Source organism: Elaeis guineensis, chromosome 9, assembly GCF_000442705.2.
Source record: "Elaeis guineensis isolate ETL-2024a chromosome 9, EG11, whole genome shotgun sequence".
Classification (NCBI taxonomy): domain Eukaryota; kingdom Viridiplantae; phylum Streptophyta; class Magnoliopsida; order Arecales; family Arecaceae; genus Elaeis; species Elaeis guineensis.
The window spans coordinates 95833190-95853099 of NC_026001.2; the positions used below are offsets into that span (position 1 = coordinate 95833190).

Here is a 19910-nt window from a genome sequence, read left to right on the forward strand (position 1 = left end):
TCATAGATCTAGCAGGGTCTTCCGTCCTCCTGAAAGGTACATGGATATGCTTACGGAGAAAGTAGAGAAAATATTCTTTATGGGACATAAGAGTCATGGTGATGATCCTAATATCTTTGATGAGGTAATGTCTGACATCGATTCTAAAAATGATTAGATGTAATGATGTCAGAAATTGACTCAATGCACTCGAACCAAGTATAGATCTTAGTAGATCTATTCGAGGGTATAGTATCCATTAGATGTAAATTGGATCTATAGAAAAAAAGGTACAAATGATAAGGTAGAGACCTATAAAACTAGGCTTGTGGCAAAAAGTTATAGTCGGCACGAAGGTATTGACTATCAAAAAATCTTGTCTGTAATCATGTTAAAATCCATTTATACTTTACTTATTGTTGCAGCTTATTATGATTATGAAATTTGACAGATGGATATGAAAACTGTCTTTCTGAATAGATATCTTGAGGAAGATATTTATATGGAACAGTCTTTGAATTTCATATGTGATGATAGTGATCATCGAGTCTGCAAGTTGCAAAGATCCATATACAGATTAAAGCAAGTATTTCAGAGCTGGATCCTTCATTTTGATGAAGTGTTCAAATCGTTTGATTTCGTAAAAAATGAAGAAAAACTTTGTGTATATAAGAGGATCAGTGGGAGTGCAATAACATTTCTCATATTGTACGTGGATGATATTCTTCTTATTTAAAAAGATATTTCTATGTTGACCTCGATTAAAAGATGGTTGTCCAAAAAATTCTCCATGAAAAATCTAGGAGAAGTATTCTATATTCTTGAAATAAAGATCTATAGAGATAGATCTAAAAGGATGCTGGTCTGTCATAAAAACTATACATAGAGAAAGTGTTGAAGAAATTCGATATGAAAAACTCTAAAAGAGAATTTTTACCTCTTAGGCATGGTATTCGTCTTTCCAAAATGATGTATCCAACCACATTTGAGGAAGTTCAGTGCATGAGTAGGATTCCTTATGTCTTATTCATAAGGAGTCTTATATATGCCATGCTATGTACTCAATCTGATATTGTCCTTACTATGAGTGTCACGAGCAGGTATCAGTCAAATCCAAGGAGCACTGGATAGCTGTGAGGAACATCTTTAAATATTTGAAAAGAACTAAGGATTGGTTCTTGATCTTTGAAAGAGATTCTGAGTTACGAGTCAAGAGGTATACTGATTCAAACTTCATATCTGATCCTGATGATAGCAAGTCTATATCAGGATATATGTTCGTATGCGGATTTGACCACAAAAGCTGAATATATCGCTGCTTCGGATGCTGCAAAGGAAGGCTTCTGGTTCAAGAAGTTCGTCGCAGAGCTTGGGGTAATGATATCGAATGCTATGCCACTCTACTGCGACAACAATAGAACCATAGCATTTACTAAGGAGCCTAGGTTTTATCAGAAATCAAAGCACATTGAGCGGCGGTTCCATATTATACGTGATTATCTCGAAAAGAAATATTTCGAAGTGCAAAGAGTAGACTCTACAGATAACATGACAGATCCGCTATAAAGAAATTGAGCCAGTCAAAGATGAAAATCTATTTTAAGAAGATGGGATTTAGATTAGTGGCCAATTGGCTTTAGTTCAAGTAGAAGATTGTTGGATGTATGTCCTAGAAGTCAATATGGCTGATATATTATAATAACTCTAATATATAATTTTTTATTTAAAATATTGATTTGATCAATAAAAGGATAAGTTTCTTTTTCATTCAAGTGTGATGCATCTTTGAATCGTCCATAAAATTAATACTTTCAATACATATTCTCAAGGTGTTGAGAATTCGAGGCATGTATAAAATTTCTAAATGCTCCTGGTCATAGTATAATCATTAGGATGGTGATCATTTCAGATAGATCGATGTACAGATCACTTCTTTCGGGATAGATAAGTCTTTAGTCTACAGTGTAGAGGCATTGAGTAATGAGTACGGATAGTTATTAGAGAACAACTAGTACTGAGTATTATCATATGAGAGATCTCTTGGATTTCTACTTAATCGTCCATAATCATTTCGATGCTGTAGTTGTGTGAATGGTTCTTTGATCTGTGATGGCACGGTTACTCATAGTAAGGCTGCTGGAGTTTGACTGATATATAAGCATGGCCTCATTGAGTCCTTGTAGTAGATGTTTGCGACAGTTGGTCCACTGTAATAATAGGATGCGTATCTAGATAGAATCTATCGATCTTGATAGAAAGAAGTAATCCTATGAGATTTGAGAGGTTAAGTCTGTAAGTCTGTGGCTACAATGGTGTGATTAATGGAAAAGAGTTTTTATAAAAATCATAAATTGAACTCGAGCTAGTCGAATCTATCATATGACTGATGATGAGGTCTTACGATTTATTCATTACTTGCTATCTAGTCGGAGCCTACAATTGAGGGATTGAATCATACAGAAACTATACCTTGAGGTTCTTTTTTAGTTCTGCTGGATTGCCACTACATATTGCTAGGTATCACTGATGGATTGTATGAGCTCACAGGATTGTTTAGGATCGACGATCTTTGTTGAGTTAGAGTAGAATCATTCCGATCCATTGAAAAGAGTTTCAATGATACTATGATAAAGATCATGGTATATCTCACTACAAGATATAATTGAATCTATTGAATCACACAACAAAGGGATTAGATCAGGAATAAGCAATTAGGCTTATGAAGTCTCAATTGGTTTTAAAAAAATCCTATTGGATTCAGAATAACCTTGCTAGCATATGGTTGAATCCAATTTTCTCTGATACTGAAATTATTTATTTGATAAACTTAATTCAAGTTAATTACTTACTAATAACCTAAATGAATTAGATTCATTGGACTCTAATTATTGGGTGCCTAGGATTTTGGATCATATGCATTAAAGGTTCAAATCTTTAATCAATTTCTTGATTGTTCTATGGGGCGCCACTTGATTTGATCAAATTGGGCCGTGCCCACATGAAGATGGCATGTAGGACCAACAAGGGGCATTCCTTAAGCCCCTATGGTGTGAGAGAGAGAGGCCTAGAGGGCACCAACACTAGTTCTCCTTAGCATGGTCAAAGAAAGGGAGTAGTTAGGATTCCTAATGCAAGTAGGACTCACATTAAGGGGTTGTTTGGTTTTGAATAGGATTCAAATATTTTCTCTATTTAAAGAGCCATTCTCTAAGGGTCTTATATTAGAATTTCAGCAGGCTCCAAGCCTCCCCATGTCTCCCTCCCTTCTCCCTCTTGGTTCTGATGCCCAAAGGTGTTGGGCGTCCCAATCTTCCAATGCCTAAGGAGCTTGGGCGTCCCCTTTTTGGTTGCTGATCTCTAGACCGTGATTGCTTCAAAATCAAGGGAAGGAGATCAAGAAAAGAAGAGAAGAAAAAGATCAAGGAAAGGATCAAAGAGTTAATCACAATCTAGATTTTGTTCAGATTCGCAGGGTGATCGTTCTTGGAGAAGAAAGATCAACACTATAGAAAACTGTTCCAGGCTGATCCTGAGTGGATACCTATAGAGATCGGGTACTTATACATTAAAAAAAAATCTATCTTCTTTCATATCCAGATTCAAACAAAGAAAAAGCGAAACAGGTATGTGATTCGATCACATATTTGATTTCAGTATAAAATTCAGTATATGAAGCAGATCCATATGTTCTATGTTTTATGCATTCATGTATTAGATTAAAAAGTATTTTAATCTTAATTTTGCTGCATTGTTTAGAAAAAAAATTTGAAATACACATGTATGCACCCTACACGAAATTCTAACACCTAGATTGGTCCTCTTTGATGTAGATCTTTCTTCTCCAAGAATGATCTCTCTGTGAATCTGAACCAAGTCTGGTTCTTGTGATCAACTTTTAATCTTTTCTTGATCTTCTTCTTTTCTTGATCTCCTTCACTTGATCTGGAAGTAATCAAGATCTGAAAATCTGGTAGAGGAGAAAGAGATGCCCAACGAACTTTAGGCGTGAGGATGGTGGATGATGTCCAAGTCTTCGGACATGTGAACCTAAGGGAGAAGAGAGGAGGGCATGGGGGCTATTTGGATGGCTGAGAGCTTACTGAAATTCTCGTGATTAACTCTTAGGGGAGAGCCCTTTAAATAGAGGAGAGATTTGAATCCTATTCAGAACCAAATCAGCCACCTTATATGAGTTCTAATCGCATTAGGACTCCTTGTAATCCACACCTTTGACCATACCTAAGTGAACCAAGGATTGGCACCCTTTAGGGCATTCTCTCACACGCCAACCAGAGGAGGTGAGGCACCCCTCCCTTGTCCTTCACACCATCTCTCAAGTGGGCACGTCCATACTTAATCAAATCAAGTGGCGCCCTATGAAATTCAATCAAGGAATTAATTAAGGGTTCCTAATATATATGATCCAAAACTCTGGGCACCCAATATTTGGAGTCCAATGAATCTAATTTTTTTAGGTTCTTAGCAGGTAATTAACTTGAATTATTCTTATCAAATAAGTAATTCAAGTTTAAAGAGAAAATTTGGTTCAACCTTGTGCTGGTAAGGTTATTCTGAATCCAATAAGATTTTTTCTAACCCAATTGAAACTTCATAAGTCCAATTGCTTTATTCAGGTCTAATCCCTTTATTGTGTGATCTTATAGGTTCAATTCTGTGTGGTAACAAGATATACCATAATCTCTATCATAGTATTACTGAAACTCTTTTCAATGGATTGAAACAATTTCACTCTAACTCAACAAGGATTGTCGATCTTGAATAATCTTAGTAAGTTCTCACAATCCACAGATGATACTTAGCAGTATGTAGTGGTAATCCAGCAAAATCAAAAAAGAACCTCAAGGTGTAGTTCTCATGTGATTCAGTCCCTCTATCGTGAATCCCGACTTGATGGCAGGTCATGAATAAATCGTCCAATCTCATCGTCAGTCATATGATATATTCGATTAGCTCAAGTCCAATTATGATTCTCATAGAAACTCTTTTCCATCAATGATACAGCTGTGGCCACAGACTTATGGACTCAGCTTCTCAAATTTCATAGGATCACTCTTTTCTATCAAGATCGATAGATTCCATCTAGATGCGCATCCTACTTCTATAGTGGATCAACTGTCGCCAACACACTTACAAAGACTCAAACAGGTTATATTTTTGTGCGGTTAAACTTCAGCAGTCTCACTGTGAGCAATCGTACCATCGCAGGTCAAAAGATCATTCATACAACTATAGCATCGAGATGATCACTGATGATTGAGTAGAAATCTACGTGATCTCTCGTATGATCACGCTTAGTACTAGTTCTCTAACAACTACCATACTTATCGCTCAATGTCTTTACATTATAGACTAGAGACTCATCTACCTTGAATGAAGCGATTTGTGTGTCGATCTATTTGAATCGATCACTGTCCTCATGATGATACTATGATCGAGAGTAATTTAAAAATTAATTATATATTATATATATTTTTAATTCTCAATATTTTAAAAATATGTATCGTAAGTATTAATTTTATGGACGATTCAAGAACATATCACACTTGAATGAAAATAAAACTTATCTTTTTATTGATCAAATCAATATTTTAAATACAAAATTTATTCCTTAGAATGATACAATGTGTCTGTCGAATTGGCTTCTAGGACATACATCCAATACCATCATCATTCTCGAAGAGTAAGAGTGCATTCAAACCCTGACATCCGGACAAGGAGGGCCAATACTCGCTCTTCCAACTATTCTCCGAAAAGATGAGCCACCACCGCTGGATCCATCCATCGTCATCTGCACCGTAGAGGTCGCTCATCGTCATGGCTCCATCATCTCATGACTAATGAATGTCAGCCATCGGCTAAATGGAAGCTCGTCAATCCATTGATCGTGCAGGAGCCGCAAAGGTTGACCATCACCTATCAGCCATCACGTCTAAGTAATGACCTCTAAAGCATGTGCATAGATATCCCTCCACGAAGGATGCACCTTGGCCAGGCTGAATCTCCTCGCCCTTAGTCCAAGTCCCATATTTGGCCCTCGTCATCGTATTCCATAGGCTCCTTGGGTCTAGAAGAAATTTAGTTGCATGTTGAGAAGGTTTGGAAGGGATGCTTCAATTTGCCCATCATAGTCTTGGGCAACATTGAATTTGAAAGTAAGATAAATCGATATGGAGTTAAGAATAAATCTCACCAGAGTGATTCCCTATCATAGAAAAGGCATGAGCTTACCATCCCTCCAGCCGCTTTTGGATCGTTGTCTCCTCTCCACCATAGTCTCCTCTCCTCAGAGTATGGCCAATAATAGGAACACTCAGATACTGTAAGGTTTTATCGTGCTCCTCAATCCCTAGACTCTCTGATCACGTGCCGAATTCGGGCTGGTGTCTTGGGGCTGAAAATCACAATAGATTTGGAGAGGTTCATCTTTTGATCGGATGCCTCATAGTACTCCTTTCGAATCATTCTCAATCCAGTCGCATTCTGAATAGTTGTCTGACCAGCCAACATGCAGTTATTTGCAAAAAAAACAGGTGCAAGATCAGCTGAGCCCTCGGAGCCGACACATAGGGATCAAGCACTTTGACAACTGCTTTGTTCTTTTCATTATTGGTCATGCGTCCCCGTGTTGTCCCTGATCCACATTTCTGAATACAAATCTCAATCATGCTAGTTGATATATTCCATTTTAATAATCAGAATTTGAGCAGCCCATAGATTTTGTAGCGTATGGTGTAGCAATGACAATTCATAAAATTTTGATTGATTAGCGTTTGCACCATCCATGCTTATTTAGTCCAAGATTTGTGAAAATTATATGTGACACCTCTCCTTTTCCTTATTTCTAAATCAATTTAGATGGTACCGATATAAATTGTAGAAATCCCGTCCGTTAACATTCCATAATTCCAATAAACTGCAATTCTTGATTAACATAACTAGAGATGAAAAAAGACTATTCTATGTTTAAGTACATGGGTCCGCTGACTAAAATCCTTCTCTCTCGTCTGTCGTCCTCCATTCCTCCTGGCCACCATTGTTGGTACTTGTAAGCTAATATGGAATCAGTCTCTTACAAAACACCTGGGCAACAAACAACGAGACTTCTTTTACCTTCAGGGTTGGTTTGTCTTCAAAAACTTAGCAATGGGGAGCAAATCAAGGATGAGTGGAATAAAGTTAAATGAATCCATGAGGTATGTTTAATTTACTCCCTGTTCTTTCTTATCTATCCACCTCCGAATTCTGTATCCTCTAATGGTTTTAGATTATAAATTTATCCATATGACTTCTTGTCGGGTTCGATGGTGACGGCCGGATAAAGAGTTTGTACATATTGGGGTTGGAAGCGGTGGTGAGCATGCGGGCATCATCTCCTTCAAAGTCATTATGGGCATCAAGATCAACTTGATGCGGTAGGCAATTGGTCACCTTACCATGGCCTATGGTGGCGTCATTTCCCATGGTTTCATTTTTTGATGGATAATGTCATTTCCCATGGTTTGCATGGTACTTTCCTTCGATATTGGCGCCTTTTCTCAAAGTCATCATCATCCAGACCTACAATCGAGGTGGAAGTTGCTTCTCTCATCTTCCTTAACTTCCTCACCGTCGCCCTCTCCGTTGCTGCTTTTTTGGTCTTAATCCACAGCCTTGCCAAGCTCTTGCTTCTCCACATAGCATCGGCATCACTGTCCTAACCTGAAACCATAACTCGCCCTAGTTCAATCATCCAAGACATGATCCATCACTTGGCCAGGCCCAGGCAATGAACTCTATTCATGGTTTTTTTTCAGCTGAAACATCAAAGCTCTATCACTTGCACGTGTTGGAGGATCTAAGGTTGCTGTAGGATAACCAATTTTGGATGGCATCGATCAAGAGAAATTATTGTCTAGATGTATCATGCAATCAATCATGATCATTGATTCGGAAATGTATACTTGATGAATGGAGTCTATTAAACCAGCGAGTTTGGCTTCATATGTTGTGGTGTAGGCAATAATTTTTCACCAGCCAAGGAGGGTGGAAATGGGCTTGCGTGCCCCATGGCGATGGTGGTGGTGGTGGACATGGCGGGGAGAAGCCGCAGGGGATATAGGTGGTCGCACTCCATTTGAACAGAGAGGAAATTAGCAATGGACGGAATAAAAAAAAGGAAGTGTTGTTTCGTCTCATTATCAAACATATACTATAGCAGCTTGTTCATGGTCTGTTGACGAACCTTTAGTAGGTTTGGCAGTAGATCGGATCGGATGCGAGTTTGGATAGATCCAAATCTGATCCGATATCTCGATATTTTGATCCGAATCTGATCCATGATCCGACGGGTCAAAATTTTTTTTATCCATATCCTATCCGATGGGGCATCAGATTATTTGGTCGAGTATCTGTCCCACTTAAATGAGATGAACAATATATGTACATAAAGTTCATATTTTATACAACTAATCCATATTTGAACAATATATGTACATAAGATTGAGTCAGGTTTGCATCGGATAATAGGTTGGTGCGGCTACTATCTGAATTCGATCTGATCCGAGACAAATTTATCGGATTCGAATTTAGTCGGATCAAAATCCGATCAACACATTGACCAACCCAATCCATTAGGGCCAGATTGGATTGGGATCCATCTGGGTCGGATATAATTGCCAAATCCAATCCTTAAGGTAGTGTTTGAATATTCCAATTTTGGATGGAATAAGGGCTTATTCTATCTTATTCTCTCCAACAGGTGAAAAAGGCATGGTGGGCCACTCTAATTTAGTAATTTCAATCAATCCTCTCTCATTCTTATTTATCCTGATTTAGTTATTTCATGGTGGATCATGGAATAGCTTATTCTAGATTTTTAATGAGCATTAATTGTATTTTATTCTAGGTATATGAAATAATGAAGTATTAATTATATTTTATTTTTGATGAAATAACATATTTTCAATTACACAGAAATAAGAAATATGAAATAATAAAGATGAATAATTATTCTCTTAAAATTTATTTTTTTATTTTAAAAATTAAAAAAAAATCTCAAGTATCTAATATTCTTTTTATAAATTAAATTAATATTATTTGCTTTGCTTTGTAAATAAGAATAAAAAAAAGGGTATTTGGACGAAATCGTGGATGTGATAAGGGTGTCCATTCTCATTTCCCTACCAAAGAGAGTCCCCGGCTCTATCCGCGGTTCGGTTGGCCGGTTCGAGGACGGAAGAGACCGGGCCGGTGCCGAGCTTGACAGGTGGCCACCATCCGGAGCCACGGTTCCCTTTCTTTCTCATCCTAGCCGTCCCTCTCTCCTATTTAAGTTCTTCTCTCCGCCTTCGATCCCCATTTCATCCCTTCTTCCGGCCGTCATTTGACGCCGATCGTCAGGTACAATCTCGTCTCTCTTCTCATCTAGCTCTCTCTGGCTTTAATTCTAGCTTTCGGGTTTTGGTTTCTATTCGGATTCGCGTATTCCGCCGTTCCGATTAGGGTTTCCGAGCGCAGTTTTTTTTGGTTTTTTTTTGTTCGAATCCAGATGTTCCATCGTTGTTGATTTGGTTTCGTCTTGGATTCGAATTTCCTCAGCTTGCGGCCATGGCGAAACCGGATAAGCTGAAGAACAAAGGGTCGGCGGCTGCCTCCACTGCCCCTTCGAAAAAGATTAAGAAAAAAAACAAAGGGAAAAAGATCAAGGGTACTGTTGCGACTGATTTGGCTGATGCCGGGGCCGTGGCCTCGACCTCGACCGCCGCACCGGCAGCTGAGAATGTGAAGGCTGAGGACAAGAAGAAGTCTGAGGAGAAGAAGAAGCCCGAGGGGCAGAAGAGGAAGGAGAATGAAGAAAGACGGTCGGGTTTCATCTTCATGTGCAGCGGAAAGACAAAGCCGGAGTGCTACAGTTACAGGGTGTTCGGGTTGCCCAAGGGGAAGATAGAGTTGGTAGAGAAGATCCAGCCAGGAACAAGACTATTCCTCTACGATTTCGACCTCAAGCTTCTCTACGGGGTCTACAAGGCAACCACCAAAGGAGGGATGAACCTCGAGCCACAAGCTTTTAGAGGGGGATTCCCAGCACAGGTAATCATGTTTTGATTTTCCTCTTTCGTGTCTAAAAAAAATGACTATCGCCTGTTATTGTACATTGTTAAAGGCAGCATTTTGCTCACGAACTATTTGGGCTTCAGGGGAACACACACAGACAGAGCGAGAGGGGGGGGGGGGGGGGGAGAGAGAGAGTTATGTGGCTTGAAATCCATAAACGTTTCCTTGTTAGGTTTCTTTTATGTGAATTGACTATTGCTTGTTATGTTACACTGTTGATTGTAGCATGATCTTTATTTAAATTTTAAAAGGGGAAAAAAATAGGTTTTTGGTTTGAATCATGACAGATATCTTAACTGCTTCTACCTTTGGTTATTTCCTTACCTTGAAGAAATGCAGGTTAACGTGGTTTGGTTGAGCATTGGTTTATGGTAATGCATAAAGATAAGATTTTAGGAGCTTATGGAAACCATGGTCTTAAATGTTGTGGTTGCTGGTGGCTTTTAAGTTTGTATATGTAATATCTTGTTGTAGCTTAATTTTGATTGAACTGTGATTGCTGCTGGTCCAGTCAGCTTCCCATTTCATTCCTAGAGTAATCTTATTTTTTATCATTTGGACAAGCAAGTGATGTGCCATGGTCATAGGATTTAATACTTGCATCAATTGAAATTTTGACATCACAAATCATGCCTGTTTAGATCCATAAGGTTGAATGGAATGATGTTTAGATGCTTAAATAACAAACAAGACTCAAATATACCCCGATCATATTATACTATTTGAGGAATGTAGTGTGCCGATAATTTCACATTTCAATTGATGCATAGGTCCGAAAGGCTTGTATCTTACAGAGGTAGCATATGTATAAGAATGCATTAGATGCTGTTCTTCATGTGTTTGAGTGATTTTCATGTTTGATCATGTATTTAAAAGTTGGCAAGCTGATCTACTAGGATCGCACTTCAAGAATTAGTTGCAAGTCTAGGAGAATTGGTTAGTTGACTTCATGGGACTATTGCTTTTTATTATGGTTTCTATACTTTGGTGTTAGTTTAAGTTTAGATAAATTGCTTAAACTACCATGCATTGATATTTTAAGGATTTTCTTTTTGAATGCCAGTTTGAATATTTAGGCTTTTTTGTTAGCTTGTGATAATAATAATTAGTCAATGGATAGTTTGGCTGAATGGGGGGCATGATTATCAAATATTTGCTGTCACTTGTAGAGGATTTTTCAATATTTGATTAAATACAATCATTGGAACTTGCCTCTTCCCATCAGTCCCCAAGTCATCACCACCTAAGTGAATTGGTTGGTCTTTTGAATTTTGGGCCTAATGCTTGAACTTTGTGAATTATTCTGATTTTTTGATGGGAAAAAAATCTTCTATAGTGTTGGTCTTGCAGTCAAATGAAGCTACATTCTATATACATTCTAGTTTTAGACCAACTTTTGAATATTAAACTTAGAATTTGCATGTGCTATGAAGATTTAATTTGTTTTGCCTTTAAACCATAAGGATCATCTTCTAAAGATTAAATTTAGACTTTGCAATTATTGAGAAAATCTAGAGCCAATTAGATAATAATTAGTTTTAAAAGAATTTATCTTATTTTTCTTTAAACAAATTCAAAATTAATTATTTGCATCAAGATTGGTGGTAGATCAGCTTGAGCTCCACTAAAATATCCTCCAACAATGAGAGATTGTTCCACATAATTTAATTTGTTTGAGCTTATTGATCATTTACTTTTTATATAATAATAACACTTGAGGAAGGTGACGGGCGTGTTTGGTTCGTGTCTAGAATTGAAATTGGAATGGATTGGAATAGGCATATCTCCTAATATGTTTGGCTCATGATCGGAATCAGAATAAGATTTGAACATTAGGGGAGAGTAGGGATTGGATCGGGGGTATTGGGGCATTCTCATTTTTTTCTGGAATTGTAATGGGATTCCTTCCAACCAAACAATTGAAATGAAAGTTACTCATTCCCATTCTAGGATCTAACTCCCCCAACCAAACATGTCCCTAGGGATGCTGGTCCAACCCACATGTTGGGATGCAGCCATCCTAGTTTGTCTATAACAACTAGGACAGTTGAGACATCGCGGTCCATAAAGAGTCATGATTTTTGGGGGTGTCTTGGTTACCTTTCCCTTATCTGAATAGTGTAGAACTAGTGGGACATTATGGTATTGTTGGGTAGGCAATTGTTGGATTGGATATATTGGATCATCAAGTGGAGGGGAAAGGAGAGATTTGGAGGGCATCTTGTTTGTTGGTTGATAAGTTTAAAATCATTTGCCAAGTACTCTTGAGGCAATTATGTGCAATTGAGTATTGTATAATTGACATATGAAAAAAATGATGGCAAAAGTAGCAACTATTTTATCCAAAATGATCATATGCTTACACAAGATTCCACATCTTTTGTTTTTTCCCCCTTTTTCATGTGAAAAACCTCAGTTACAAGGCATTAATATTTCATGTGGAAAAAGGGACAAGAAATCATCTTAGCATGCTAGTCCTAAGAGCAAAACAGAAAGGAGGGCAAAGTATATAAGAAGCAAAAAATTTAATTATCAAATATTTGGTTATTATTTGATAGGAAAGTTAATGTTGTGTCTATTATTTTATTTGGTTTCTTGATGTGGTGGTCCTTTGTATCATTTTTTTGGTAAGGGTGCTTCTTAGTATCATTATGATTACAAGTGACCTTGGATCTATCTAAAGTTTTTTTGCGTTTTGGATTGCGATAATTGATATCTCGATATATCTTAGTTTTGCCCCCAATGGAACTACAAAAACTTAAATATTAATAGGTGATAGTCAAGCGGCTAAGGCTGACTGACATCTAGTGCTAGGTGGGTGCATGTGGCCAAACAATAATAAACTAATAATGAATAATAATCAAAAAGATAAATGTAAAATGTTAACTACAATCCAGCAAATGTAGCTAGAATATCAAATGAGACGTAGTAAGTTGATGGAAATAATGAAGTTAGCAACACCCAATACTAATTTATAGACCGATCTCATTCTCCATGCTTAAATTGAACCAAAATGTTATGATGGATGCCCAATGGGCTAAGTGGTAAAAGTTAGTATTTTAAATCTTGGAATGGAAAACTTTATACTCTATTTGGATTGTCATAGGAGTAGGATGTGGTAAGATGACATAGCCTAGGCCATGTTTCGATGGAGAGAGAAAGAAGACGCACGAAACAAGAAAATAACAAAAGAAGAAGAAACTCTCTTCTTTGGAGTTTTGATTCAATAATCACAAAACAAACTAAACTGATTATAATGATGGCCAAAAGGATCGTATTTATAGAGTAAAAGTTCTAACTTAATAGCAAAAGAAATTTAAAACAAAATAGGAAAGATTAATATAAGGATTAAAACTTTCAATTCGATTACAATTTTTTCACTCTCATTGATCTGTCAAACAATAGAATCTGATCTCGAAATCAGACATGACGGTAAAGCATTAGGTGTATAGAGCACGAAAAGAGCTTTCTGAAATGGGGTCATAATAGCGATTCTGACATCGGATGAGAAAGTTAAGGTTGTTCTTGTTTTAGTGCGGTAGTGTCAATTGACAGGATTAAGTGCAATTAGCAAGATTTCTTGATCTTTTGGATCCGATTCTTTAAATCACGGCTTGTACCAGCTAAGATGTTTACGTCATACTCTCCAGACTGAAAAGAACTCATCCTCAAGTTAGGAGTCTCCATTGCTTTCTTCAAGTAAGAAAAATCCGTCAGAAGGTTGATGCTGGTCTTTGGATTCGGCTTAGGTAGATCCTCCTTTTTCATCGGCATCAGAGCAATCTTTTGACGGTCCTTTCAGAACATGTAAGTATTTCAATGACCATTATAAGTGATGCTGCGTTCATATTGCTATGATCTTTCTAAAAGTAGATGATAGACATCTATGGCAATAACATCACACCATACTTTGTCGAAGTACTTTTGTCGGATTGAAAACAACACAAGGCAACAACCATCGATGACCATCTCGCTCCCTTTTCAGAACCATGAAAGCTTGTGCAGATGAGGATGCTTTTCGGTGGTTAGATTCAGCTTAGAAACGACCTCTTGAGAGATGATGTTCTCGCAGCAACCTCTATCGATGATGATCTTACATATTTTTTTTTAATGATGCAGTGGGTGTGAAAGATATTGATCGTTCTGCAGTCTTTTTTTTGAGAGCAAGTAGACTCTTTCGAACAACTTGAGTTAGTCCTCGATCTTCAAACAACAGAGAATCATCCTCTTCTTCTCCTCTATCATAGATAGGCTCTTGATCCTCGTCAGGTAGTTCTTCTATCAGCAAGTGCTTTTCGAGCCGTCCAACAGTCTTCTTGCACTTGTTTCGTATGTGCTCGATCTCGCCACAGTTGTAGCATCATAGTGTAGAGCCAGTCGAATCTGGCTTTAAGGACATCGCATCAATAGTGTTACAATTAGGAGGGGTAGAAATTGGGTTGCGCTGTATGTCTCCCTGATGTTTTGGTGCTTGGTTGCTTTGCAGGGGAGGATTAGGCCTGGGCATTGGCCTTTGTCGTACTTACTTAGAGACTATAGCACGGTGGCAGGCATCCTTGACAGTCCACGGGGAGTGGAGCCTCAAGGCATCTTGAATTTGCTGTGGTAATCTACCAAGTTACCTCACGACCATCTACTCTTCGCTCTCCATTAGATCGTTTCTGGGGATCAATTGGTAGAACTCCTTCGTGTATTCATCCACGAATCTAGGTCCTTGTAGGAGATTTTGCAGGCGTTGGTAAAAGGATTGTGTAGTTAAAAGGCAAAAATTGCTCTCTTGACGCCTTCTTCATCTTGTTTCAGTCTTGGATCTTTAGTTTGTCTCTATATTTTCTGGTTTTCTTCAGCTGTTACCACTAGGCAGAAGTCTGACTCATCAATTTCAATGCGACAAGCTTCACTTTCTTATCATCTAAGATCTTATACTCGAAGATACATTCAATCTGATCCAGCCAATTGAGGAACACTTCTATTTGTAGACTATCTGAATATTCAGACAAATTTATTCTGATGGAATCGAACTAGCGGGTTGATCGCTCAAAAGAATCGCCATGACCTTCTCGTCGGTAGATGGGAATACTCCTGTAGAAGGGATTTTCAAAACCTGAAGCCTCTCCATCAGATTTGTGGTCTTCTGGATTCGTCTCAAATCTTGCCTTTCGGGTTTCCAACTGCGTAAGATGCGCAGTCAATTCCGTCACCTGTCTCCTCAAATCTTTGCGCTCTATTATCAGATTCTGTTCTCACTATGTGATTTCATCATGAGCTGCTATCGTCAAATTTATAAGTTGGTACTTCTTGCGACCACCATCCGTCATTTGGACTGTAGGGAAGAATCTCCGCTTAAAGATCGCTTGAGATCTGATACCAACTGACACAGCTTAGGCCATATTTCAATAGAGAGAAAGGAGATGCACGAAACAAGAAAATAGCAAAAGAATAAGAAACTCTCTTCTTTGGAGTTTTGATTCAATAATCACGAAATAAATTAAACTGATTACAATGATGGTCAAAAGGGCCATATTTATAGAGTAAAAGTTCTAAGCTAATAGCAAAAAGAATTTGAGGTAAAATAGAAAAAAGCTTAACATAAAGATTAAAACTCTCAATTCAACTAGGATTCTTTCAAGCTCCTGTTGATCTATCAAACAATAGAATCTGGATCCGAAATCGGACAGGACGACAAAGCGTCAGGTCTGTAGAACACGAAAAGAGCTTTCCAAAATGAGGTCATAATAGCGATTCTGACACTGGATGAGAAAGTTATGGCTATTCTAGCGCGGCAATGTCAAAATTAACAGGGTCAAGTGCAATCAATCCAATTTTTTGACTTTTCAGGTCTGATTCTTCAAATCAGGGTTTATACCAGCTAAGACGTCTGGGTCACAAGATAAGATTGTGTTTGTAGAATAGCAAGATAGGGGGTTATGGTTAGCTAGAGGGGGTTGGACTATTCTTACGAGATTGATTCTTCTGATGGATTTGCAAGTCAGATTTGGCAGGTTTAAGCATGGATGGGGTTAGATGTGGAGGAAATGGGAAAGATATGTTTGTGGGGTGGGAGTGTAAGGATGTCAATGATGGAGAATTTATGTACCTTGGGCCATTATAGACTCTTTTATGTGTGCTAACAATTTTTTTTTTCAAATATATTCATTATGGTAATCATTATGTAATTCTTGGTGCTATAAGTTACTTTTTTCATCTACAGCAAAAATAACAACTTTCGAGAGAGAGATTCACATTGGCAAAGTTGTTGGGTGGTGGTACTAAGGACTGGGGTTCGAGCCCTCCCCTCACCATAATTTCTCCCATCCTAATTCTCGAAAAAGGAAAAAAATTAGAGAGATGCAATATGCATTTGAGTCATAGGTAGGTTTGAAAAATGAACTTCAGTTGACATGTGGAGTCTGACTCCAAGTTTTGGAGTTTTTGGTAATAAATAATTCAAGAGATAAGTCTTGCAAGAAAAAAGAAGCCAAGTGAACTTATTGTAGAACATTTAGTTTATTTTGTGATGTATATAAGTTCTTTATTTATATAGTTTTTATTGGTTGAAATTACTATTGCATATAAGTATAGTACAAAAGGCATACTGTATTTTCAGTAGTTTCGAAATTCCTTGCATTTGGCAATTACTAAGGTTTTTAGTGCCTACCGTGTTCGACTCTTTTATTCACAGTGTTTTAGTAGAATTCCTGCGTACATTGAAGTAGTGATCCTTTAAATGTGTTTTTAAGGTTAAGTGATATTTAATTAGATGCATGTAGTTATAGAATTTTGTATTTTGTTTGTTAAAAAATATCTTTATCATGAATGATTGTGTCTTTGTTTATTTGTTAGCATGAGTCTTTGTACTATAATAAGGGTCTTTTCAGGGGCTTCAGTCCATCAGCAGTTTTATGTATCATCAATGCCCTCCAACTCAAGAAGAAAAGAAATTATGGGAAATTGACACCATGCAACCTATGTACTAAGAGAACTAAAAAAAATAATGCCGATAAGGTAGTGAACATCAAAATAAAACATTAAAAAAGCAAAAACTCCACATCTTCTCTTTCTTTACTTGTTAAAAGTTTAAAACGCCCACAACTTCGCAATTTTATCTGCTCGAGCCTATCAGATATAAGTATTTCTACATGTGATATTGTCGAATAATATGAAATGGACTTTCTGTTGGATTTAATATGCATATAACATGATCAACTTTCTTCTCAAGAAAAAAAAAAAAAAGAAGAAAGCATTGACTAGGTTGGATTTTATGATCCAAAGATTTTATGATGTATTTCTGTTCTACAGAAAGGGATTCAAATTGTTGAGGGCTATTTTGATCCACTTTCCTCCACTCCTATCTCATGGATGTCAAATATTGTGGTCTGGAAGCGGCTTCGCAATGATTCATCATATTCTAAGATCCATACTGTGGATTCTAAGATCTTATCAACAATGCTCCAAATGTTGGACATTTATTTGACTAGCAACCCATAACTTCCATGGATTCTTCCAGCTAGATAGGTGTTACATAAGAAAAGCCATTTTTCTGTATTCTTGTTCATGGCTTTCTTGTGTTCCCAGTCGATGGAAGTCCTAAAGAAGGGATTTAGAAGGATGGAGCAGCCAATGTGGGAATAATTTCCATTTCTCTTTGTGATTGATACTAACTGTAACCTTGGAGCTAATAATGTATCATGACATAACCATTTAACCATAGCCATAACCAACAAGCATTGTCCCAGCTAGTGGGGATTAGCTTTATGAATTTTTATTACCAAAGCATTCCTGTTTGGGTCTATCTTTTATGCTATTTGTTTCCCAAGAATCATTCTTCACACCATCGATGTTGGTTGCAAGCTTGGATGCACACAGCGGGTTGTTGATGATAGGTTGACAAAGTAGTCATAGGAAGCATGTCAACTATGGAGTGGACCATGTAGCATGCTATAAAATATGTATCATATTTGATTTGTTTGGATGGAACTCTCTTTATGAGCAGAACATTCATAGTTATTGCCATTTAATTTTGAGTATTTCCTCCTTGTGAACATCTATTTTGCTATGTTTGGGCTCTCAATTCTTTTAAGTACTAGAAATGCTAGTTGGTCCTAGGCATTGCTACTGGAACACTTCAGCATAGCCAAAAGTACCCACACCCGAGCCTTAAACATGGATATTAGTATGAAACTTGGCTCCATAAGAGGATATTTTAAGATATTCAAAGGATTTGATACTTAGACACACACCCGTACTTGACACGAACAGAGCACATATAACATAGGTTCTGCCACATATTTCAGGGTTAAAGATGGCTGAGCTGTAAAATTATGGCACGATAATTGGTTGGTTAATGGTGCTCCTAAGGATACATTTCCTACACTGTCATTTATTTGCAAGGAATGTTGCTTTTATTAGCTGACTTCAACATATCCGTAGTCAACTTAATTAGAATTCGGAGTTATCAAATCAAATGATGAATAGATTGAAAAGGGAGTTGGTGGAACTTATTGAAGACTTAAGTATTGTTCAGTCATGAAGAGGGCCGTATCAATTGCAGTGGAGGTGGAATAGTTCCAACAAGTTATCAGTGAACAGCTGCAATGAGATGTTAAATTTTGGTGGGACTAAGTATAGGCATGCAAAGCAAATTTGGAGTACTACTTGAAAAATGGTTAAAGTTTTTATGCTGTTAAATGAAGGGTTCTAACTTCTAAGAATTTAAGAAAGATTAATTGGTCTACACCTCGAGCTTGTGTTCTCTGCAGCTTTATTTGATGAAACTATTGATCACCTATTTGTTGTGTCAATTTTCTCAAAGGATCTGGAAGTTTTTAAGGGGTCTTGAAGTTCAATAACTCCCTTCTAATCTCAACTCTGGAAGCACTGGTTGGATGTCAATATCAAAAAAGACAAAATTAAATTGGTTTGCTTTAACAGCTATTATTTGTTAGTCATCTTGGTTAGAGAGGAATCAGATAGTTTTTTTGCTGGTATCAAGAAAAATTTACGGGAAGTGTTGGTGAAGGTAAGGATTAGACTAGTGAGGCATCCAAGGATCTGTTTGGATGATTGGGCCCAAAGACCCATAGGAACGTTGGTTTGGGCCAATATAAGCACCTAAATGGGGCTGGGCTTAGCCTGTTTTTGATAAATAGCCAAGGAACTACTGTGCTGGGCTGGTCTGCTGCATTGGGCTAGGCCTTATTTTGGTGGTTGTATTGGCCCAGCCTTACAATATCTATGAGATTTTGGGCTCAGTCAGCCAAATAGGCCCCAACTACAAATCAATATTCTCAGCCTTCCAAGCTCGGGTTGTGTGGTCCTATTCATATCTATTGTTTTGTCATTCCTTCTGTAGACTTCCTCTCTCTCTCTCTATCTGTGTGTGTTTCGGGGGGCGGGGTGGAGGTGCATGTGCCATGTTTGATCGGTATCCTTTATCGGTGTTTGTACTTCTTCCATTTTCTTAGTGAAGGTTGCTAAAAAAAGGAATAAAAGAAAAGATCGGCTGGTTGGTTTGTGATTGAAGGTTCTCACCTTATCCTTATTCAAGGATTCAAGTCCCATTGGGGCATTCCACGGGACATCGAGATGGGGTAGCATTCTGATCGGCATGACTTGGGATATCCCTTATCTCCAATGTTAGGATGAGGCAGGATGGCGGCGCTTTCTGTTTCATAGGAAAATTGGGACGGCCCCATCTCATGGGATTTAGAATCTTGCCTTATTTAACAAGTTGTCTTTATGGGTCAACTTTATGGACGATCTGCTAAACTTTTAGATTGTCGACTGCTTCTCAATGTAACAAGAACATTCGATCTATT

General features: G+C 37.7%; 1 protein-coding gene across 1 annotated transcript in view; it reads left to right on the plus strand.

Moving 5' to 3' along the window:
- LOC105051134 (protein BONZAI 1) overlaps positions 1 to 19910 on the plus strand; it is a 74135-nt gene that overhangs the window by 34272 nt on the left and 19953 nt on the right. The window contains exon 3 of the mRNA XM_073243042.1: positions 9577 to 10068. Coding sequence (XP_073099143.1) covers positions 9577 to 10068 — 492 coding nt within the window. The remainder of the gene's footprint in view (positions 1 to 9576; positions 10069 to 19910) is intronic.